Raw genomic sequence first — 25,088 nt, forward strand, 5'->3', positions numbered from 1 at the left:
CGGTGCTTTACTTTTAACTTAAGTAAGGTTTGTACAAGAAGACGAATTTTGCCAAGAATCATTATATGCTAAGTGTTTGGAAATCGATACGAATGGTGAAATGTTATTAACTGAACTGAAAAGATTTTCTTCGTAAAAGCTACACCCTTAAAGATGTTGAAGCTTTCTCGCAAATTTATAATAAGCTGAATGTATATTCAATATATTTAGTAAAAAAAAAGTCTTAGGTGAATGTTTGCAAGGATCTCTAAACAATATCATTAGGGCAGGCTAATAAAAATCAATATAAATGCCTTCAAAAAGAGATTAAACATTGTTTGAAGAATGATGAGCACTATAATCTTTTCCTACTTCACTCAAAATTATGTTGGCCATGTAAGGGCATGTTTTAATCTGTTTTATGCCTTCTTTCATTCAGTGTTAAATATCTGGATAGCCAAGACATTTATTTGCATCACAACTCAAATAATAATGTAACCTATCTTACAGATTTATTTGCCAAATGTAAAATTAAACAAATTTAAAATTACAAGGTGACCAGTTCAATGTTAATCAAAAGATATCTGCATTTGTTGCAAAACTTTGTCTGTACAAGCAAAACATGGGAAGAAGTAAATGCTTTAAGTTTCCAGATCTTTAAAAATTGCAGAATAGCGATGAAGATTTACTTGCTTACTCAATACTGTCAACACATAACGATACCTCATGCAGACCTGAACCAAAGATTTCAAGACCTGAAAGGCTGTTGAACTCTTGGGTGGACAAAATCAGATCACAGACAAAATTTAGTTCTTACTAATACAGCCTATTGAAATATCTGCAAATAAGGAACTTAAAACCAATGTTTGAACAAGAATATCACAAATTATGGTTACAAAGTCATCCCCATTTTATATACTTCATTATGGTATATTGTACAAAAGTTGTTGGCTGATTTCCCATCTTTTTGTTTAGTAGAAAATGGATTCAGTACCATAGGGATAGCCAGTTGTTGCTTACTGTTGTGGCTCTTCCGCTGTGTCGAATACAACCAATGAAATAAACAGGAGGTAACCTTCAAACTAAATCAGTAACACCGGCGAAATACCAAACAATCAATGTAGGTAGTCAACGCTTGTGTTGAAATAACAAACACTTTTAATACTCAAACCGGAACTGTCGGATGTCCTCTATTACTAGCCGTCTATATTATTCTTCTTATTCTCACTGTCGTAATGAAGATCGTCTTGTTGATAGCGTACAAATATCTATCACGTCATTTTGTCACTTTCCCCTTATTCCCGAAACAAATACCTAATTCCTAATCATGTCATAACACTTACAAACTTTGAGCTGAATGTAAAAAATAATTAAATCTCATCACTTCATCTTATTTACATTTTACTTTCGGCAATACTTCTTTAAGAAAAAGTGTTTTTTTTATTGTTACCCATTTAGGTAAAAAAAAATTTTACTTGGAGGCCCATGGGCAAGTTTGACTATAAAATGTGTCCATGTGTTTAAAAAATTTGGGAACCACTGATGTTAACTGACATTCAATTGTTTTGATTGGATTCAGTGATGGTGTTGAGAAGTAAAAAGAGCAATGGTACAGTCTAATATGTGTATCATAATGATTTCTCAATGAATTTCAGTTGTGAAAATAGCTGTACTCATTCAGAACATCTTAGTTTCTACAACAACCACCAGCATTACTTTAAATTGGAAGCTTTTGCAAGACTATGATGGTGTCACTTTTTTTATTCAAACTGACCATGGTGTGAACATACCAGCTCTTAGCACAGGAGGTAGTTCAGGAGCTACCATATCAAACCTCATACCTGGATCAAAGTACAATTTTACAATACTCTCTGTACCTCCAGTAGACAATTATACTACTTACAATAATGCTTCTGTTGCATATGATGGTATTTGGACAAGTAAGTTTTTTTTAGGAAAACTTAATAAGATCAAAGTACTTTAAATAACTAACTTCTGGATTTACAATCAGTAAAAGTTATGTATTTGAGGAATACATAGTTATGTCATCAGAAAAACAACAATTACCTTCCAGGTGCTGTTTATGGAAATGTCTGCAAAGCAGAAAATATTTTACCTGAATGTGTTGCTGGACTGACTTGCCGAGTAACTTCTCTTTCAAATAATTTAAAGGCATTATGTTTGTGTAATGAGAGTCAATTTTGGTCATCTGGTTGTATACAAAGTGAGTAATTTGACATGAATTGTACAGTAATTATATGTCCAATACATTTGTAACTGAAATGCAGCAGCGTATTTATTGCTGGATTAATATTGTATGCATGGGCTTCAATTTCAAAATTAATATATCCAAAAATAAACATTTTGCAAATACTGAAAAACAAAACAAAAATTGCATCAACATATGTTTATATATATGTGTGTGTGTGTGTGTTTATTATCCCAGAGAAAATTAGTCTTACAATTTTGCATTATACATAACCTTAAAAGCAAGCGAATCAAAACTTATCACAACAAATGTTCCATTGAAACCACTGTATCTCAAACATTACAAGTGAAGTTTACATCAGAAAGTCCAATTCTTTTTTTATTGATTTTAGTTACCAAAGGAACACAAATCTTTTGTTTTTTGTGATCATTGTCTTGTAACTCCATTGTGTTGGTAAATGTTAAAACCCTGACCCAAAGAATTTTTTTTTATGTAGAAAATATTTTTTCTTAACAATGTTTTTCTGAAATAGGTGTCTAAAGGATGGTTTGTTAAGTTGGCTATGACCTTTCTAGAAGCATTTAGGATTTATGAAGTTTATTTTTGATATTCAGATTGCCATACTGTGATGTTGAAACTTAAAAATATTAGATGTGAGCATGGTAAAACAGCGACAGGGGTGCATCTTATCTCCCTTCCTTTTCCTCCTAGCCATCGACTACATAATGAGGAGAGCAGTGAACCAGACTGCCTTTAATATTTCATGGCATGAACAACTCTGATTGACAGACTTGGACTTTGCTGATGATGTTGCACTACTCGGGGCTACAAATAAATGCATTCAAGAAATGACGGAGAGCCTAGACAAGAGAGGTACCCAAAATTGGCCTCTGCATAAACTTGGATAAGACTAAAATTATGCGAGTGGGATATAAGGCAAAGGGTGTCCCCGTCAGACTTGGCGAGTCAAAGCTTGAAGAGCTGGACAAGTTTATGTACCTTGGCAGCATCATAACAAATGATGGAGATGCTTACCATGATGTAGCGTGCCGAATAGGAAAGGCAGGGAGCATTTTCCAAAGGCTGCAGCCTATTTGGACTAGCCAAGCCATTGGACTTGAGACAAAAATACACCTTCTCAACACAATCGTCATTCTAACTGCTACATATGCATGTGAGACGTGGAAGTCATCTGTCAAAATTGAGAAAAGACTAAATGTGGCTCAACAGAGATGGCTGAGACGGATTTTGGGAGTCAGTTACACAGATCGGGTTTCAAACAAGGAAATCCTATGCCGAACTGGGAGTCGAACACTTAGTAAGGTTGTGACTGAGCGTCGCATGAGGTTTGCGGGACATGTTCTACGTCAAAATGAATTACGCACACCAAGAGTTGCGATAACATGGAAGCCAAAATGAGGAAAGCGCAAACAGGGACATCCTCGTATTACTTGGCGACATACCTTCATGGAGGACCTCAGAACAGTGGACACCAGGTGGGAGGAGGCTTCAGACGTTGCCAGTGACAGATCTTTATGGAGACAGCTTGCCGCCCAATGCGCCGAACGACGCGGGAGGACCTAAGTCAAGTCTAAGAACTATTTCAATGCTCTCCCCAGCTACTGAAACTAATTTTCTTTCTTCTACTTTCGGAAATTATGATTTCTGTCTTTGTTTTTTTTTTTTTTTTTTTTTTTTTATATATATTTTTGTATTTGAATAAGGAACTGGACTTAACTGACTTAAATTTCATTTCTGTGATTCAAATCATCTTGATTTCAGTATTCAATCTGGCTAGCTTCAATTTATCGGTGTTCACACATTCATGAATTATAAATTGCTTGCTTGTAATATCTGGTTTCTTTAGTGTTTTTGGAATATCTGTTGTTGTTTTTTTTGTATTATTGGAATATCTGGTTTATTTAGTGTTTTTGGAATATCTGTTGTTTTTTTTTTTGTATTATTGGAATATCTGGTTTATTTAGTGTTTTTGGAATATCTGGTTTCTTTAGTGTTTTGGAATATCTGGTTTCTTTAGTGTTTTTGGAATATCTGGTTTCTCTATTGCTTTTGGAATATCTGGTTTTTCTATTGCTTTTGGAATATCAGGTTTCTTTAGTGATTCTGGAATATCAGGTTTTTAAAGTATTTTTTAATTGTCTAGTTTCTTCTTTGTTTTTTTTTTGAATATCTGGTTTCCTGAGTGTTTTTGGCTTTTGGCATATCTGGTTTCTTGAGTTTTTTTGTTTGTTTGTTTGGAATATCTGTTTTCTTGGTTTTCTTTTCTTGAGTTGTTTTTTTCTTGAGTGGTATTTAGTATATCTTATTTCTTACGTGTTTATTTTTTTTACCGGTATCTGGTTTCTTTGTTGTAAAGTAATCTACAGTAAAGAAAAAAATTATCCCTTTATTAATTATTCTTAAATAATGTGTGTATGCAACAAGAATATAGACTCTGCATGTTTAGTTATAATGATAAACATGAAGACAATTCATCATTCATTGAACACTTTGAGTTAAACTTAATGAAAAAACAGGTTACCTTCAAACTCATCGGTGGACTTTCTATTTAGTGCTTACACATTGTGTTGTTTTGAAACTGTTTCTTTGTATATGTATACAATATGCATGCACAATTTACACACACTGCACTACACACTTATTTCTAAAAACTTAAGTGGTTAAGTAGTTGCACCTTAAGTATTCATTTATTTATTTTTTTAAATTTTAAATTACATTTGTCCAATATGAAAGCTTTATATTTATTATTATTAAGTATATATTTGACAAAAGATAAAACTTTTTTTTATTATGCCTTCTGGTACAGTATTTTTTTATATTATTAAATAGTAAAGGTCATCTGTCTCGTGTGGAGTTTTTGATCTCCCATTGAGCGCCTCCCCAGGTGGCGGATAGGGGAATGCCCTCCAGATATGGTGGGTACCGGGGAAATAAAATACCCGGGGTGGACCAAAATCAAACCTGCTGCCTTGCAGGAAGTGGAGGGATCCACAAAGGCTAGGGCACCTTACCCGAAAATAAAGGCAGCTATCCAGAGAGCTGAAAGGGGCAGCCCCCCAGATGGTTATGCACAGGGCTAACAACTCTGTCATATAAAAAATACTGTTACGAAAGCTAATACACACAAGAAAACCCGGACAGATCTCAACGGAAAACGACCTAGGCCTGGAAAAGGACATGATTTTTGTTTTGCGACATGGAACGTGCTAAGCCTTTATAGAGCAGGTGCGCTAGCCCAACTTACTGAAATGTTAAAGAAATATAGGATACCCCTTGCAGCCCTACAGGAAATCAGGTGGAAAGACTCGGACATTCTCAGAACCAAGGAGTATACTATATTTTATAGTGGTGGAAGCACTAACAACTTAGGTACAGGTTTTGCTGTTAAAAAGGAAATGGTAGGCAATGTCATTGGATTTAAACCTGTAAGTGATAGACTCTGCTCACTACGTTTGAAAGGAAAATTCTTCAACATATCATTTATCAATGTTCATGCCCCTACTGAAGATGCAGATGATAACACAAAAGAAGCCTTCTATGATGGACTGGAAAGAATTTATGATGAAGCGCCAAAGCATGACATCAAAATAGTCCTAGGAGATTTCAATGCAAAAATTGGAAAGGAACCAGCATTCAGACCAATAATTGGCAAAGAAAGTTTACATGAAGAGACCAACAATAATGGCATAAGATTAGTGGATTTTGCATCAGGAAAAGGAATGTCTATCAGCAGCACAAAATTCCAACATAAGAATATTCACAAGGTAACCTGGATCTCACCTGATGGCAACACCCAGAATCAAATAGATCATATACTCATAGATAAGAGACATGGATCAGACATACTAGATGTAAGAAGTTTCAGAGGAGCTAATGCTGACTCAGACCACCTACTAGTAAAAGCTAAACTTAGACAAAGAATAAGTACCATACACAATTACCAAAGAAAGAGAGCACAGCAATATGATAGTCAAAAACTCACAAAGGATCCACTTGTTGCAGAAACTTATAGAATGGCACTCCAAACACAACTGACAACATTAGAAAAGGACTGCGAAAATAACATAAATGAGCATTGGGAAATAATAAAGCATGCTATCAAAAGAACAGCAGAAGAGGTAGTTGGATTTAAACAAAAGAACGAGAAAATAGGGTGGTATGATGATGAATGCAGACAAACTATAGAAGAGAAGAACAATGCCCGAATGATAATGCTACAGAGAGAAACCAGGAACACTAGACAGCAATACAATGAAGCAAGAAGAAGGGCCACAAAAGTTGTAAGAAAGAAAAAACGGGAATGGGAAAAGTCCAAGATCACTAAAATTGAGGAACTAGCAAAGGAGGGAGACATGAGAGGAATGTATATGAAAATTAAAGATGAAAAGAACGGATTTCAAGCTAGATCACACATGTGTGAGAACAAAGATGGTCAGCTTATTACAGAAAACAGCAGGGTCATTGAGAGATGGGCTGAATACTTTGAGGAGATCCTAAATACCACTGAAGATGGAGACAATGGAGAATATGAACTGCCGCATGGGGGACAAGATCCCTTAGTGAACCCTCCAACACTCATTGAAACATCAGAAATAATTAGGACCATGAAGAATCACAAAGCACCAGGAGAGGACCAAATCACAGCAGAACTAATTAAATATGGAGGGAAAGACTTACATTCCCAAATACACAGACTAATATCAAGAATTTGGGAAGAAGAAGTAATACCAACAGAATGGGAAACGGCTCTTATAACCCCAATACACAAAAAAGGATCCAAGTTAAAGTGCTGTAATTACAGAGGAATCTCTCTACTAAATGTGACTTATAAGATACTGTCTAGGCTTATAACTAAGAGACTTGGAAAATATTCAGAAGAAATCTTAGGTGACTACCAATGTGGTTTCAGACCCAACAAATCCACAACCGACCACATCTTCACACTAAGATGTATACTAGAAAAATGCCATGAATACAACATACCAATCCACCAACTCTTTATAGACTATAAAATGGCTTATGACAGTATCAGAAGGAAATACCTATATGACACACTACAGGATTTTGGAATACCCAATAAGCTGACAAGACTTATACATATGACATTAAACAACTCAAAAAGCAAAGTCATAATACAAGGAGAACACTCACGGGAATTTAGGATTAAACGAGGATTAAGACAAGGAGACGCACTTTCCTGCATGCTTTTCAACTTAACACTGGAGAGGGTTATAAGAAATATACACATAAACACAAGGGGAACTATTACTAACTACTTCAGGAGTGAAAACATGGGTCCACAACCAACAGGGACGATATACAGCCAACCTCTACAATACCTTGCTTATGCCGATGACATTGCCTTATTGGGTAAAGAAACCTCTGACATCGCTAGAGCCTTCATACAACTAGAAGAAGCATCTCGACCAGCAGGACTTGAGGTCAATGACAGTAAAACCAAGTACATCACAATGACAAGAGACAATCAAACAGAGGGACAAAATATCAAAATCAAAGACCACGAATTTGAAAACGTCCAAACTTTCAAATATCTAGGAAGTACTATTAATTTCAAAAATGACCTAGTAACAGAAATAAAGGAAAGAATAGCAGCAGGCAACAGGGCATTTTATAGCACCCACCATCTACTTAAGAGCAAAATGATTTCAAGTAAAACCAAGAAAATAATATACAAAACTATAATAAGACCAGCAGCAATGTATGGAAGTGAGACCTGGACACTGACAAAGACATCTGAAAATTTACTTAACACTTGGGAAAGAAAAATCCTTAGGAAAATCTATGGTGCCATACAGGATGAAACAGGGTGGAGGACACGCACTAACCATGAGTTATATCAATTATATGAAGACCCACCAATAGTGAACGAAATAAAAAAGAACAGACTACATTGGGCAGGTCACCTTGAAAGAATGTCAGACAACAGAGGGGCGAAAATCGTATACAGGCAAAAACCAAAAGGCAGGCGACTCAAAGGCAGACCCCGAATGCGATGGATAGATGACGTGGAAGCAGATCTGAAGCAGCTTGGGGTTAGGGCGTGGAGACGAAAGGCCCAGGAGAGATCTGAATGGAAGGATGTGTTAATGCAGGCCAGAGCCCTCCATGGGCTGTAGCGCCACTGGGATGGATGGATGGATGAAAGGTCATCTGTTTCTGCTAAGGAAAGAATCATGTGGCCAGCACAACAACTAACCGCCTTTACTTTTCCCCAAATAATGTCAGGTACTCATTAGAGCTTGGAGGACTCATAGGCACCCCAAGATCCAGAAATTTAAAATCCCAGTTTTCTTCAGAATTCAAATCTTGGAACCCCAGTATGGAAGCAAAGTGCTTTACCGCTGAGCCACCTTGCCTTCCATACTATTTAATACTGGTGCCTTAAAATCTAGTTTTTAAAATACTTTGTGCATAAAAAATATTTTGAATATTTATTTTAAAAAAATAATGCTATGCTTTTTGGTCAATGTTAAAAATAGATTTTTAATAGCTTTTCCCTAAGGATATTTAGATGTACCAGTATTTGATTTAATTAAAAGAACTACTGGTACCCAAAGCAATTTTTCTCCCTTGGACCACAGCAACCAAAATTATAGTTTTCAATGCCTATGCAGTGCATTCAATGCTTAATGACAATGTGAGTTGGTCAACATACATTATCATAAGCATAGACTAGGTCAACTAGGAAGTTTAGGAAATTGACTATACACTACTGGCATTAAGAACATAAAGAAGACTAGACTGCCTCAGACATTAGACATTTCAGATGCATAATAGGTGGAAGAATTTCAAAGGAAATCCTTTCTGCTGAACTTTCGGACAGAAACTTACGCAAGGCATATCCAACACTATCTGTGGAACCTACACATATCAAAATATATGTTAGAAAATTTACTATTATCAGACTGCACAGAGACAGATTCTTCAAGTGGGCATGATCTTTGCAGAAATTTAAAAGTATAAAAGCAGCCTATGGAGAAACCAAGCTGCCCTGTCAGATAACCTTAGGATTGAACTATTCTCATGTATAAAATACCAGTATCTTCCTCTCAAGAATTAACCTGTTTAGTCACAGCTTATTCTGGCCCTAATTAAGAAACAGTAAAACAAGGGATTACTTTGGGGGCATCCATTGTTTTTCGGACATAGAATAAAAATTGGCACATTTGATTAGTGTTGTTAATTAGGTATAAAAGAGCACACACACACAAACACACATTTTTTGGTCACAGAGAGCTTACAAATATACTACTTAGAGTACTTCTGCACAAAATATTTTAATACTTAATTACAAGCATTCTTTAATTTTTCCTGTTTTTTTTGTCACAAATATATTTTGAACTTAAAGAAAACTTACCTCTTAATAAAAACTTCCTTATATCTTCATTATCTGTTTATCACTTGTGAATTCTTTTATATTATACATCAGTTAGTTGAATTATGTAGCACCAACCTGTTTCTAAAATTTTACATTTCTTTTCTTCTCATCTTGTAGCACCTTATAATATTCAAAGTCTAGAACTTCTTGATAGATGTCTTCCTTGCATTCTGATTTTTTTAGTGTGAAAAAATCTGTCTTTACATTATATAATACTTTCATTTCTATATTCTATTATGCATTCTAATTAGGTTAATGTTTGCAATGTTCTTATATTATTTATTTATTCATGGAACCTTTAAAGACATTTTAAGTGTAATGTAGTTTTTATAAGTCATCTTTTAATCTTCAATGCTAAAATACAACTGTTTTAACAACTTATAGTCTTATTGATACACATTTCAATGCATCTTAACAATCTTTGTTTTTTTTTTACACTTAAGTTGACAAATAATGATTTTACCGAAAAAAACACACTTGAAAACATGATGTAAGCAGTATTTCTTTTTCCCACCTGCCAGCATAACTGTGTCCATTTGTAAACTCATTGAATGTTTCAGCTAAACAATTTCTTTTTACATTGCAGTTGACAAATTAGCTGTGTCTATTCAGAAACAATTAGTCAAAATGGAAACAAACAAAATTATCTTAAAGTGGAATGTTGATACCAATTATAGCAGTAATGTGAAGTATAAAATCTTAAGTGTGGAAGGCACTGTAGACTCGCCTGTAAATAGTACTGGAGGTTCCATATCAGGACTTACACCCGGAAAAAAGTACAACTTCACTGTTGTCTCGACACCTCCAGATGATTCATATACTACATACAACAATTGGATGGTTCAAACAGACAATTTTTGGACTTGTAAGTCTGTCTAAAGAAATTGATAAAATATTATTTATCCTACTATTGGACTTAAAAAAAAACATTCATTAAAAGTTCTGAGCATAAAGGCAATACTAATGTTTCAAGAATTTCTCCAGATGCTGTTTATGGAAATGAGTGCCTATCAGATAGTTTTTCACCACAATGTGCTCTTGATTTGAATTGTACCTTGTCCAACTCAGTTCCTGCTAGAAAATTGTGTTTGTGTAATGATACTCAGTTTCGTTCATCTGATTCTCATTGTCTGGAGAGTGAGTAGTTTGGTTTTGTTTTGTATATTCATTTACACTGGACTGCACATGGCAACTTTTTGTTTTGGTTTACTATATATTTGAACCATTTGTATTTTTTTTTTGTTTGTAAAAACAGCCTTGAATCTTTGAAATAAACAGCTCAAAAGATTTAAGGTATAAAAATAAAACCTTTATTTTCAATATGACCCACTGTTAAGTTAAAGTTTGCTGGTTATCATTTGCTTTCAGATGATTATTAATTTTTTTTTTTTTTTAGTTTTGTGGCAAATCTCTGCATTTAGATAAAAAAAAATGCCTGATTAGTACAAAAATTTTTCAAAGTGTACAAGTAAAGAGAATGCACTACATAAACACTATATCATAGCGTAACTCCATTACCAGTACAAGTAAAGGTTAAACTAGAGGAATGAAAGAACAAAAGTATGGCATTAGACCAAACTCTGTACTTTTGTGTCTAGCAATTGTCTGCTTTGTAACTTGAATTATATTATTGGTCTTCACAAAAAAACCTGATCATCCTTCTCAATTTTAGTTTTTACAAAGGGAAAACTTATGCTAATTTTTTACATGCTTTTGCTTTTGATTGGGTGAGGGGGTGGGGATTACGTATATTGTAACGAATCTCACTATCCAGGCTCTCTGCAAACTGCACTACACACCACCAACTTAAAGAACTTGACAACTCAGGGCTTCAGAGTAACGTAACACTTTCATAGTCAAATAAATCTGAGCCAATACTGTACAATTGGCTATGCGTAACACTGGCTGTACAAATATTTCTACTTATCAACCGTACTGACGTATCAACTCTTGCACTGGCCTCTTCGTCTCATTCCGGGCTTGCACTGGGTTCAACAGTTCAGGACTGACTTCACACACTGGGTTCGTCATGTCGGACTCGGACCAAGATCAAGAAGCCGTTCCTCTTGACTGTACTTGACAGTAATTCGCACTGAACCATCATAATGCTCCGTACAGAACCACGCCGCTGAACCACACTGAACTGTGCTGTAGTCGACCGGACTGTATTGAACTGGGCTGTAGGGAACCGTGTTCTGAACTGTCTTGACTGCAACACCTCCGCTCTTTATATAGGGTCCCTAATGGCCTTCTAGAACTGGACAGAACGTCGCTCGACCATTCTGGGTGGTCAGATGACTACATCCCTCGTGATGCTCCTGAGCTCTGTTCACGACGCCGATCCTTCCTGAACCGGTATGTTGACACTTGTCTCAGCTGACCATCGTAACTCATCATGGTTGACTGCTCGTCTAGCGCTGGCCTGGGGCGATTTGCGTTGACTGACTACACACACACCACTACCCCCATCTGTGCCACCACCAGGTTTATTACAATATATTTATATATATATAATATATATTTGTTTGCATACAATTTGTATTGCTATATAACAGTTGTTGATCTAAATATTTTGTTCTATTCAGCTATAAAACGTTTAAGATGACTATAAACTTGATTTTTCAATCTAGATTTTTTTTTATTAAGCTTTGCTACCTGGTGCATGGCAAAAGCCCCAAATTTATTTTTAAACAATATTTTTGGGTTTACATTATTTTGCTTTAGATCAGTAATTTATCTAGAATTTATTTCTTTCATTTTTATTTGGTTATCTTTTTATTTTGGTTAAAACTAGATACGATTTTTTAAAACTTAGAGTGTTCATACTACTAAATATACTTACATAATTGTAATATAAATTTACTTCAGAATAAACTTTACATATTATTTAAACATTCTACTTTGGGCTAAGGTATAAATATGTCAACATGTTATGTTCTATTTGATCTAGTTAAATATTCAGTCTTTATCATTAAACCATCTGAGAGTTTTTACAATATGTCTATTCAGATCGTACATTCATGGAAACTTGGTGGACATGGTTCTCAAAAAAAGTCTCTAACGATTTTCAAGAAATTTGACAGTTGATGTATATCATTATAAAAGAAATAATACTAGCTTATTGGCCATGCTGTTAAAACTTTAGTACGACGGTTATTATTTTTCGAAATATAAAATAAAGGTCTAGACCTAAACGCCTATCATTAGAATATTATAAAGTCTAGTAGATTTATAAATTCCCATTGTTTTTGTTTTTTTTTCTTGGGAGGGCGTGGTGAAAAAAAGTTCCTTTTTTTTAAAATAAAATTCTTATTAATTCATTAGTTAATTAAGACCAAATTAATTGTTCTATTAGTTATTTAAAGTAGGTAATTTCTTTAAAAAAAGAAATATTTTAAAAATATTTTTCTTGTTAAGCTATTAACTCAGCATCTTAAGCAGGCAATATTTATGAGTGTGATAAAAATATATTTTTTCTAAATGTTGGTAAATATTACTTGAGAATTCTATAAAACTGGTCAACCTTCTTGTTTAGCTGAAGTCAAAATCAAAAATGTTTTTTTTAAACCTTTTTCAAATCAATAAAAAAAGAACTTCGAACAACACTTTGGTCAACTTTACTTAGTTATTATATTTTTCAAACACATTCACATTTTTGTTTTGAAATCCAAAAAATCCAGTTAGTAAATCAGATACATGTATTATGTTAAATTAGGCAGTTAGCATTCTGTGCCTCATGTTTCTAAGCATAAATTTATGTACAATGCTCATATTGCTTTGATATTATTTTTAGTCTCCAGTAAGAATTTGATTTTTTCATTTTTTATGCTCATAACCCTCAAAAGTTGTCTAAAAAGTGTGTTCTGTTGGTTATAGTGAATATGAAAATAAAAGGCAAGTCGTAATATAAAAGAAGATTGCAGCTGGCTGTGCAGACCCAGCTTTGCTTACATACTTTGTCATATTATATAGAGAACTGCTGGGGTCAATTTTTATTAACGGGAAGTTTAGTTAATGGTAGCTAATCTTTGGGTTTACAGTAACACAGAATAAAAACGCAAAATACCTAGGTGTTATAATAAATGAAAAACTGTCATGGAATCCACATATTGATGAAACTATAAAAAAATCAAACAAAGCATTAGGGTTTATTAAAAGAAATTTCCATAAATCAAATAAGAACATAAAACTAAAATGTTATTTAACCTTGGTTAGGCCAATAATATAATATGCATCCTCCGTTTGGGACCCCTCAACTCAAGAAAACATTAAGAAACTGGAACAGACACAAAATAGAGCAGTGAGATTCATAAAAAACGAATATTCACATTTGACTAGAGTAACACCTTTAGTAAAATCACTAAATTTAGAAAGCCTTCAGGACAGAAGACTCAAAAGTAAAGTAGTAATTATACATAAAACACTGAACCATAATCTTCAAATACAAAAACAAAATTTAATAAAATACTCTGAAAGACACAAAGATAAAGGCACATTCTTTGTCCTATATGCTAGGACAAATTTGTACAAATACTCCTTCATCCCTAGTGCTATTAGAGCATGGAATGGGTTGCCTGAGCTAGCCAGGAAAACCAGTGACTTGGCAGAGTTTAAGTCATTGGTTAATATGCATGACTAAATGCATGACACGTAGGACATAATCATCTTTTTTTTTGAAGTAACATCTGTATTATATAAGATAAGATATAGATAAGGTTTCAAAACAAATGTGCAGAAGATGCAACAGTTCTTTAGCAGTTTTGTGCAAAATTAATTGCTGGATTCCTTGTTTTGCTTTAATTTTTTTAAAACAGATTAGAGTTGTATGATTTTTTATTTAGAATTTATTTACAATCTCATTGAATGTTTAAAGCTAAACATTTTTTTAAATACTTTAATTGACAAATAAGCTGTTATTTTGCTATTCAAAACATCTTTTAGAACAATGTATCAAAATTTTAACTTAAAAACCTAAGATTATTCATTTCTATTTAATATATTTGATATACTTTTAAAATTTATGTTTATCTCTCTCTGAAATAAAATTAACAAAAATTTTGGATTATCTACATTTTCAGTTGATGGCATAAAAGTGTCAAATATAACCTACAAGGTAACAAGCAGTTCAATTGTATTGAATTGGAAAGCTAATGCTTCATATACAACTGTCACTTTTGAAATACATGATTCCAGTGGCCCTGTAAACCAATCAGCTACTATCAATGGAGGCTCTATATCTAGTCTTTCACCTGGAACAAAGTACAGCTTTACTGTAGTCTCTATACCTCCAAAAGATAGCTATACAACCTATTCAAATGCATTAGTAAAAAGTGAAAATATTTGGACAAGTAAGTTATTAGTTTATTAAATAAATATTCATAACCAAAAAGTATTATGTTTTAACCACTTTTAATATTTTTCTTCTGCTAGCTTAATGCTTGTTTTTCTATTTAAGTAAATAGACATACTCTTGAAACTAGTAGACCCTAATGCCACTAAGCTAAGTCGTTCATCTAACGACCTTCCAATCATAGCTCTGGAGACCATTAATACCTTCAAGCCCAGTGCTATTTTTGCATACACTGATGGGTCGGCATCAATAGATTTTGGAAGAGCAGGCTATGGAGCCTACATCGACTTTCTTGGCTCTTACTCAGTCAAAATCTTTGGACGATGTGGTAGTGTTTGCAGTTTTGATGCGGAGACCATGGCAGTCTATGAAGCCTTAAAAGTCATTGACTCTCAACTCGGCGAGGGACATTTGAGGGCAACACAGATTGTTGTGGTCATTGACTCAAAATCTGTACTACAGGTTTTGTAAAGCCCCGGACCATGGCCCCCCAATATCAACACTATCATCATGGCCTCACATAACATTAAACAACGCTATGGCATCCCTGTAATAATGCAGTGGGTACCGAGTCACATAGGTGTGACTGGCAACACTATTGAGACTCTTTGGCCCACCAGGGAGGGCAAATTCCACCCACTGAACAGGTTGTAAGCTTTCATCAAGCCCTAGCTATAATTCAAAAAACAGAAATGGAAAAGAGGTTTGAGTGCTGGGACAAGTCCCAAAAAGCCAGTGGAGTCTGGGAGCGCATGAGGCGCCCAGACCGCACTTCCCCGTGGTGGAGGCTGTCCAGGCCAGAGCAAGCTATTATAGCACAGTGCAGGACTGGTCATTGTCCTGTTGGCTCATATTTCTCGCGGCTATGGCAAAATTTTGATTCACAGTGCCCCCGCTGCTAGGAAGAAGAGGAAACCGTGCCTCATATTCTGTTTGACTGCCCCAGACTTGCTGATCTCCATCTCGACAGGTCTGGGAAACCCAAAATTCTCGACCTGTATGGCGACATTTATGCACTACGCAAGACAGCAGGGTTTCTGTCCATGGCTTTTGCAAGAGAGGATTTGAGCCTCTCAAGCCCTTACTCATATGTAGTCTGATAAAGATGATGATGATTTAAGTAAAATATCACTCATTTGTTAAATTTTTCTAATATACTTTAAAAATAAAATGCTTGTAATTTTAGGTGCTATTTATGGCCAGATCTGTACAGAAAATGCAACACAACCTTGTGATACTGGTCTAACATGTAGAAATAATAGCAGTGGAGCATTAAAATGCTTGTGTAACTCATCTCAATATTGGTCAGCTAGCTGTCAACCACGTAAGTATATTTTTTTGACAAAGTAATCTTACACAAGCAAGTATGTATGTGAGAAATAACTCACCGCTAATTAGCCACACTGCTAAATATTTGGTTTGATTAACAGACCTGGTCACCTCGCTGTCTCTGGTCCATGAAGGCTTTCGATCACATCCATACCACGGCTCATATTTGCAAGTACTAGTACTGTCCCTTGTCTACTGACACAGTTCACTGCTATGCAGCATGTGAAATTGCTTTTGTTACATGTGTCAGTTGGTCACAAAAAAATTAACTTTGTCACTCTGCCAATACAGTTACAATACTATTTATTTCTCTGACAGAGCAATTTTACTAGTTTGTTCATTGCATGTTAATTTTTCATTTATTATTGCATCTAGATATTTTGACTTTTTAGTCCGTGTAACTGGTTTACCAGGAATAAAATAAGTATTTTATAAGTTTTTCTTTTAGTTATTTTGTTACTCTTAATCACTAGCATTTTTCCAGGTGGAAAGACATGCTTTAATTAGATTCCCATTTCTGTAACCCTACTAATTTTTTTTGTAAAATTTCAGTATCTTGTGTTGTTTTTATAGTTCTATATATTAAGCAATCCTTGGCAAATTATCTGAATTTTGTTCCTGAAATAAAAGCAATTTGGTAGGCGTTTTTGTAAATTAGAAACAGTAGTGGACCTAAACCTGTTCCTTGATGTATATCTGAGTTAACTGTTATTGGGAGGATTTTGGAGCCATGTATTATTATAGTTGAGGTAATGAACTATTAATTAAAGTATTTTAAATTTTTTAAGTAAGCTATGGTGGTGAACTTTGTCAAATGTCTTAGAAAAGTCTAATAAAATAGCAGCTATTTGCTCATTATTGTCTTATCCCTTTGAAAAATCATCAATTAGTCATATTAGTTGAGGTTCACAAGACCTATATTTTCTAAAGCCAGTTTGGTATGGATTGAGGACATTATGTTATCTAAGCAAACCTCTACATGAACTGCTCTGCAAATGTTGGCAAGAAGGTGCTGTGCCACAGGATCTGCAGGATGCAAAGATCATCACCCTGTATAAGAACAAAGGTGAAAGAAGCAGCTGCAACAATTACAAGGGAATCTCCCTCCTAAGTATTGTAGGCAAAGTCTTTACTCGAGGGATACTTCCCAGGTTACAAAAACTTGCTGATCGAGTCTATTCAGAATCACAGTGCGGCTTTTGCTCAGGGAGATCCACAATTGACATGATTTTCTCCATCTGTCAACTTCAGGAAAAGTGCAGAGAGCAAAGAATGCCTTTGTACATTGCATTTATCGACCTGACAAAGGCCTTTGATCTAGTCAGCATAGAAGGCCTCTTTAAAATCTTACAGTTAATAGGCTGTCCACCCAACCTGCTAAATATTATTGTCTCTTTCCACCAAAATATGATGGGTACAGTGCAGTTCAACTGGCCTGCTCCAAAAGTTGGAATAAACAGCGGAGTCAAACAAGAATGTGTCCTGGCCCCAACCCTCTTTGGAATACTCTTTTCAATGCTAATTCACCACGGGTTTGACAAGGCATATATCTACATTCTAGATTCTATGGCAAACTTCTAAATATTGCTAGACTGAGGGCCAAAACTAAAACCAGAACCATCAACCTTCGCTAGACTCTGACCAAGAGTTTGGGAAAACCAGAAGCTCACCACAGTGACCAAAATTGAGGTCTACGAGGCATGCATTCTTAGCACGCTACTGCCTGGCATCAAGTCGTGGACAACCTACACAAAACAAGAGAGAAAACTAAACTCATTCCACCTACGCTGCCTTCAAAGGATCTTATAAATAACATGTAAAGAAAGAGTGTGCAATACTGAGATCCCCGCCTGATGGAGGACTATCTTATCTTGAAAATCATTCTGTATGGGCAACTTGCGTCTGGCTCAAGAAAAACTGGTCGCCCTCACCTCCGTTACGTTGATGTGATAAAAAGGGATTTAAAATAAGTAAACATTGATACTAACCATTGGGAAGAGATAGCCTTAGACCGCACTAGTTGGAGAGAGACGGTTACCAAGAAAGCTATGGACAGCGAGAAAACATGGGCCTCGACTCTTGAAAAAAAGTGTGCCACACAGAAAATGGCCAGCTCCTCTATTACCAAAGCGAAAGCAACCTTGACAAGCAGTATATTTGGATGGAAGTGTCTCTCCAAAATAGGGCTTCACAGCCATGTGAAAAAGTGTTCGAGATGAACCATAGTCGTTTCACAACTGAAGGAGGCCAATGATATCATGTTGCTACTTATTAGTATATAATTTTACATGTGACGCTGGTTAGTGATACTGGTCTGTAGTTTCCCAGATCAAATTATTCTCCTTTTTTAAAAAGGGGAGTGACATTAACTTCTTTAGTCTCTCTGTACCTTGCCCTGAATAAGTGATGCCTGAGAAAGTGTTTTGAACGCTATTGTTATCTTGTGGCTTAGTTATTTGGAATACCTTCAGGTCCAGATGCTACATTTGGTTTTATACTGATAGTATAAATAGTTAAATAAATAATAGTTTTTGGATCCTTATTTTTGTGTACTTTTATATCCCCTATGGTTTTGACTTGGTTTAAATTAAACAATATGTCTTTGACTCCTGAGGCTCAGAAAGCTGTTGCAAAGTATTTATTTAGAACATTACCTTTAATTTGCTTATCATTGTGTTAAGTTATCTTCTCCTTCTAATATTGCTACTACTGATGTTTTAACATTTAATATATGACCATAGAGTTTTATTGTTATCCTTAGATATTACATTGTTTATGTATTCACTTTGCAGCTGTCTCCTTACCTTCTGGGTTGGCTGCTCAGTTTTAATATATGTTTTATAAACTCTTTCTGCCTTAGGTTTTCCTTCTGTTTGCAAAGTTTCTTTAATTTATCATTAAACCAGTATTTATTTATTTTGTTTGGTATTTATTTTTTTTTTGTTGAACTTTCTATAGTGTTTTTAAGTTGGCTTTTAATAAAGTTCCTCAGGTCATAAACTGGTTGTTAATGTCTTTTTTAAATAGAAATGATTTTTGAAAGTTAAATGCAGCTTTGTATAATTGGGTTATGTTACATATATCCCTGAGTATCTAGCTTATTATCTTCAATGAGAATGGATGGTGGTGCTGTAGCAGGTAGTCCCTTAGAATTAATTTTCTTTGTGCTAATGGTTAGGCCATACTCTTTTGCAAGCCTTAGAGAAGCAGGACATTAGTAACTGAAGCTCCTCTTGTGAGTTTGCCACTACAGCTGCATCGTCTGGGAAGAGCATATCTCTCACGAGAGTGGTTCTGATTTTAGTTTTGGCCCTCAGTCTAGCCGTAAACTAATTCTGCTACCTTGGATCTACAATTCAAGATGACCTCTCGTTAGAAGAGGGAAAAAAATGCATAGGGAAGGCTGCATCAACCTTCGCTAGACTCGAAGAAGAGTTTGGCAAAACCAGAAGCTCGTGGATGTGATAAAGCAGGATTTAAAATCAGTGATACTGACCATTGGGAAGACATAGCCTTAGACTGCATTAGTTGGAGAGAGACGGTTACCAAGAAAGTTCCTGGACAGTGAGAAAACATGGGCCTCAGCTCTTGAAGAAAAGTGTAGAACACGAAAAATGGCCAGCTCCTCTGCCACCAAAGCGAAAGCCACCATGACCTGCAGTATATGTGGATGGGAGTGTCTCTCCAAAATAGGGCTCCACAGACATGTAAAAAGTGTTTGCGATGTATCATAGTCATTCTAACGACTGAAGAAGGCCAATATATAATATATATTCCTGAGTAAGATTTTTGTTTTTAGAATGGTTACTGCTTTTATTAGACTATTTAATTTAATGATATATTATGGTCGGATAGTGTAAGGATAATATCATAATCTACAACTGATCCAGGTCTGTTGATTAAGAAGAGATCTAATGTGTTGCTTAATCTAGTTGGTTTTTTAATAATGTGATCTAAACTTAAGTTGTGTCAATTTTCTATAAATAGCTCATTAGGTTTTAGTGTTGGTATTTGGATATAATTTTCCAATTTATATCAAGTAGTTTGAAGTCAACCATTATCCAAAAAAACTGCATTTTTATTTTTTTCTTCAAGTGTAGTTAACTGATTACATAGTTCTTGCATGTACTCAAAACTAGAATTTGGTGGTCTGTAAATACTGCCTATTATTAGGGATGTTGAGGTGGTGTTAATTTTACAAAATGTTGATTCTATATTTTTTTATTTTGGTAAAGTAATTTCTTCAGCTACTAGTTTGTTTTTTATTTCTAAAAGAAATCCTTCATGATTATCTGTCCGATCTTTTCTAAAAATTTCATTATCACTATTGAAAATTTCTGAGTTATAAATTTCAGAATGTAGCCAAGTTTCTGATCCTGCAATTATGTCTGGCTTCTCATTTTCCAATAAGATTTCTAAGACTGCTGATTTGTTTCTAATACTTAGCAAGTTCATTACTAGGGTTTAGAGTTACTCAAACTAGATTTAAAGGCCTAGATCTATAACATTGGAGTTACTCAATAAAAAAAACATGGCGTAAAAAAATTATTAAAATAAAATTTTCAATATTTTTATATCTCAAGCTTAGCTTACAAAAATGTTTTTCTGATCTCATGGGATTTATTTTAACATTTCAGTGGATGGCATAAAAGCATTGTTTCGGAATTCTTCAGTAACCACAGACACAGTCACATTGTTTTGGAATGTTGCTGCTACAAATGTAACAGGTGTTGGATTTGAAATTCGTACTGCTACTAGCACTGTGAACTCATCAGCAACTAGTACTGGAGGCTCTGTATCAGGACTGACTCCTGGAACAAAGTACAACTTTTTTGTAGTCTCTATTCCTCCATCTGATGCAAACTTTCATTATAGTGAAGTTAATGCTACAATGCAGGATTTTTGGACAAGTAAGTTTTCTTCAATGATTTTTTTATTGCTTTTTTTTTTTATTAAATAATCAACCGAGTACTAACTTATCTCAATATTTCTTAAATGCAGAAGTTAAAATTTTTAAAACTTGGTTTTTATTCTAACATTTACTTTTACATCCTTAAATTTAGATGCTATTTATGGTCAGCCATGCACTGCAGATGAAAGACCTAAGTGTGATGGTAGTTTTTTATGCAATTCCTCATCTAATAAATGTCTCTGTAATACATCAAGCCAGTATTGGTCTAATGGTTGTCAAGACAGTAAGTATATTACATGATATTATCTAGCTTTAAAGTGTTTGTTGCAACAATGTATTACTAATGACATTCTTAATTACATTTGTTTAGTTTTTTCTGTCTGTAATTTATTTGTATTATATACAAAGCTTATATCAACTCTGGATGGATTCTTTTACACATTTTTTCTCCCACTTCCCATTCTTGGATCAAGTTGAAATTTTACACAATTATTAATTGTTGATGACAACACGCTATTCAATTAAAAAGACTAAATTATTACTTAATCAATCAGTGGTAATTAGTATGTTTTGTTTTATTTAGAAAAGGCCGATTAAATCTTAACATTATTGAGATATGACAGCAATTGGATGGTTCTCTCCCCTCACGCAATATGAGCTTTTTAAAAGTATTTTTTATAGTAAATTGGTGGTTTTTTATGCTTGGTTTGTTTTAAAATATAAAACTAAGCTAGGGTAGAAAATACTATTTATTGCTGAATAAGAGGTGTTTATAAGGTTTGTTATGATCTGTTGTTATATTTTTAATTTTCAGGCAAAGGAATAGAAGCATTATTTCAGAAATCTTCAGTAACCACAGACACAGTCACATTGTTTTGGAATGTTGTTGCTACAAATGTAACAGGTGTTAGATTTGAAATTCGTACTGCTACTAGCACTGTGAACTCATCAGCAACTAGTACTGGAGGCTCTGTATCAGGACTGACTCCTGGAACAAAGTACAACTTTTATGTAGTCTCTATTCCTCCATCTGATGCAAACTTTCATTATAGTGAAGTTAATGCTACAATGCAGGTTGTTTGGACAAGTAAGTTTTCTTCAATGATTTTTTTTATTGCTTTTTTTTTTTATTAAATAATGAAATGAGTACTAACTTATCTCAATATTTCTTAAATGCAGAAGTTAAAATTTTTAAAACTTGGTTTTTATTCTAATATTTTACTTTTACATCCTTAAATTTAGATGCTATTTATGGTCAGGCATGCACATCAGATGAAAAACCTAAGTGTGATGGTAGTTTTTTATGCAATTCCTCATCTAATAAATGTCTCTGTAATACATCAAGCCAGTATTGGTCTAATGGTTGTCAAGACAGTAAGTATATTACATGATATTATCTAGCTTTAAAGTGTTTGTTGCAACAATGTATTACTAATGACATTCTTAATTACATTTGTTTAGTTTTTTGTGTCTGTAATTTATTTGTATTATATACAAAGTTTATATCAACTCTGGATGGATTCTTTTACACATTTTTTCTCCCACTTCCCATTCTTGGATCAAGTTGAAATTTTACACAATTATTAATTGTTGATGACAACACGCTATTCAATTAAAAAGACTAAATTATTACTTAATCAATCAGTGGTAATTAGTATGTTTTGTTTTATTTAGAAAAGGCCGATTAAATCTTAACATTATTGAGATATGACAGCAATTGGATGGTTCTCTCCCCTCACGCAATATGAGCTTTTTAAAAGTATTTTTTATAGTTAATTGGTGGTTTTTTTATGCTTGGTTTTAAAATATAAAACTAAGCTAGGGTAGAAAATACTATTTATTGCTGAATAAGAGGTGTTTATAAGGTTTGTAATAATCTGTTGTTATATTTTTAATTTTCAGGCAAAGGGATAGAAGCATTATTTCAGAATTCTTCAGTAACCACAGACACAGTCACATTGTTTTGGAATGTTGTTGCTACAAATGTAACAGGTGTTAGATTTGAAATTCGTACTGCTACTAGCACTGTGAACTCATCAGCAACTAGTACTGGAGGCTCTGTATCAGGACTGACTCCTGGAACAATGTACAACTTTTTTGTAGTCTCTATTCCTCCATCTGATGCAAACTTTCATTATAGTGAAGTTAATGCTACAATGCAGGTTGTTTGGACAAGTAAGTCTTTTTTTTTTGTTTTGTTTTGTCCTTATTTACATTAAATCTTTCAGATAGTTATTACAAGTATGTCAGGGAGAGCTATGGCGAGAATGTATGTGTCGCTACCTGGTTTTTCGTGTAGGTGTAGCGGCGTGGGTGCGTCCGTGTGTTGTAGGTACCTCTTCTGGTACGGCTATGATACTCCTCTTAATGATGTACTTTATTAGACGCACTAGATTTGCGAGTGCGCAACATTACTAGTATATTAAAGTCTACAATGACACATATAGAATTACTGGTGAACACAGTGGTAGCAGACGTGGAATTTATTATGTATATAGATAAATTACAGAAAATACTGGCGACTTCAGCCGTCACAAAATATACACCAATAAATACTGGCTGTTCATGCCATGTGGAATAAGTAGTCACATCTATGAAATGTTCAAAATACAAGTCCAAAGAAAACTCTCAAGTTAACATTAAATCAAATTCACTAATATTCATTCATATTACAGACAGAGAAAATCGTACATCCACTCTCTGCTGGAGTTCTTCACTAACTAACTTTGACCCTTATTTCAGAGTCCTTTAACTTATTTACATAACTTCGTGCTTGCCCGCACGGAATGTTACAATAGGTGACTGAGTGTCACTTCATGTCACAGAGGTTCTAAAACTGGACTGTGACAGTATGTTACTTTGATATTTTGGTATGATTGTTATATCCCCTTGTTATGAATGCAAAGTGTTGCACGTGTTGTGAACTGAGTGATTAAGACTTCGTTGAATGTGCGAGAGAATATGTTAGTCAGTAAGGTCTTGCTCCCGGTCCAGGAAGGTTTGACGTTTACTTCCTGGACTGGTGTTTTGTGTATTACTATTTCATAAGAGTGATATAATTGTGCGCTTTATTAAGTATTAAAGTATTATCGATATTCATGAATATAAGGAGTTAGAGTTGATGTATATTAAGTGTTCGTATTTGAGTAATAATTGAGTAACCAAGAAAGTATCAAGCAAGTATTATTTATTAAAAAAAAACCTAGTGAGCCATAGGAACCAAGTCAAGAAACACAACAAGACAAGAGACAAGCATAGCAGTATATGTATAAATAGAACCCTGACATCTGGGGGCTCGTCCGGGCAGGTACCTCATCTTTTGTACCTGTTATTCGTCACTAAGCAAAGAAAAGGATACCGAAATATTTGGAGCTTTGTCTGGTCAGGTGTCTATTATACCTGCCAGTTGTCTACTACTTAAAGTTGGATGCAAAGCAAACTATATTTTTATGTCACCTAATAATCGTTGACATTTTTGGGCTTCATCCGGTCCAGGTACTGTATCTATAGTACTTGTCACTGTCTGCAAAACAGTCTACAGTCTACTATACCAAGTCTGGTCTAAGTCTGACCTATTCCACATAGTAATAGTACAACTGATTACCATTTTGTATAACTAGATGTACTAGACGAAGTACAACCAACTGATTTGTTGTTTTTTCTTCGCCCTCTTGTGGGCCAGATAAACTACATTTAAGCGAAAACTGTAAATCTGACGTCACTGAAAAAAATGTGTATATTTCTTTTTTTTTTAATGAAAAAACAAATTTCAATGGGTTATTTTTTCATTCCTTATCCCTTTTTTTTCTTATGTTGTGTCTTTTTTTATCTATGCTCTTTTTTTTTCATTTTCAATTGGACCCGGCTTGTTTACTTACTGCCCTTTCAA

General features: G+C 34.5%; 1 protein-coding gene and 1 long non-coding RNA gene across 13 annotated transcripts in view; both read left to right on the top strand.

Moving 5' to 3' along the window:
- LOC106056430 (receptor-type tyrosine-protein phosphatase eta-like) overlaps window positions 1-25,088 on the top strand; it is a 75,487-nt gene that overhangs the window by 13,862 nt on the left and 36,537 nt on the right. For 6 of the 12 annotated variants that reach the window (XM_056031529.1, XM_056031527.1, XM_056031525.1 and 3 more), the window contains 11 exons: window positions 1,635-1,919; window positions 2,054-2,203; window positions 10,195-10,473; window positions 10,593-10,745; window positions 14,687-14,956; window positions 16,145-16,282; window positions 20,925-21,197; window positions 21,351-21,482; window positions 22,014-22,286; window positions 22,442-22,573; window positions 23,102-23,374. In XM_056031529.1, the coding sequence (XP_055887504.1) occupies window positions 1,635-1,919; window positions 2,054-2,203; window positions 10,195-10,473; window positions 10,593-10,745; window positions 14,687-14,956; window positions 16,145-16,282; window positions 20,925-21,197; window positions 21,351-21,482; window positions 22,014-22,286; window positions 22,442-22,573; window positions 23,102-23,374 (2,358 nt within the window). The remainder of the gene's footprint in view (window positions 1-1,634; window positions 1,920-2,053; window positions 2,204-10,194; window positions 10,474-10,592; window positions 10,746-14,686; window positions 14,957-16,144; window positions 16,283-20,924; window positions 21,198-21,350; window positions 21,483-22,013; window positions 22,287-22,441; window positions 22,574-23,101; window positions 23,375-25,088) is intronic. The other 6 variants (XM_056031534.1, XM_056031535.1, XM_056031536.1 and 3 more) reach the window with 4 other exon arrangements.
- LOC129926601 (uncharacterized) lies at window positions 3,889-9,180 on the top strand. Its single transcript, XR_008778304.1, has 2 exons — window positions 3,889-5,043; window positions 8,376-9,180. It is a non-coding gene; the product is annotated as an uncharacterized LOC129926601 (long non-coding RNA).

This window comes from Biomphalaria glabrata, chromosome 6 (genome assembly GCF_947242115.1).
Source record: "Biomphalaria glabrata chromosome 6, xgBioGlab47.1, whole genome shotgun sequence".
Lineage (NCBI taxonomy): Eukaryota > Metazoa > Mollusca > Gastropoda > Planorbidae > Biomphalaria > Biomphalaria glabrata.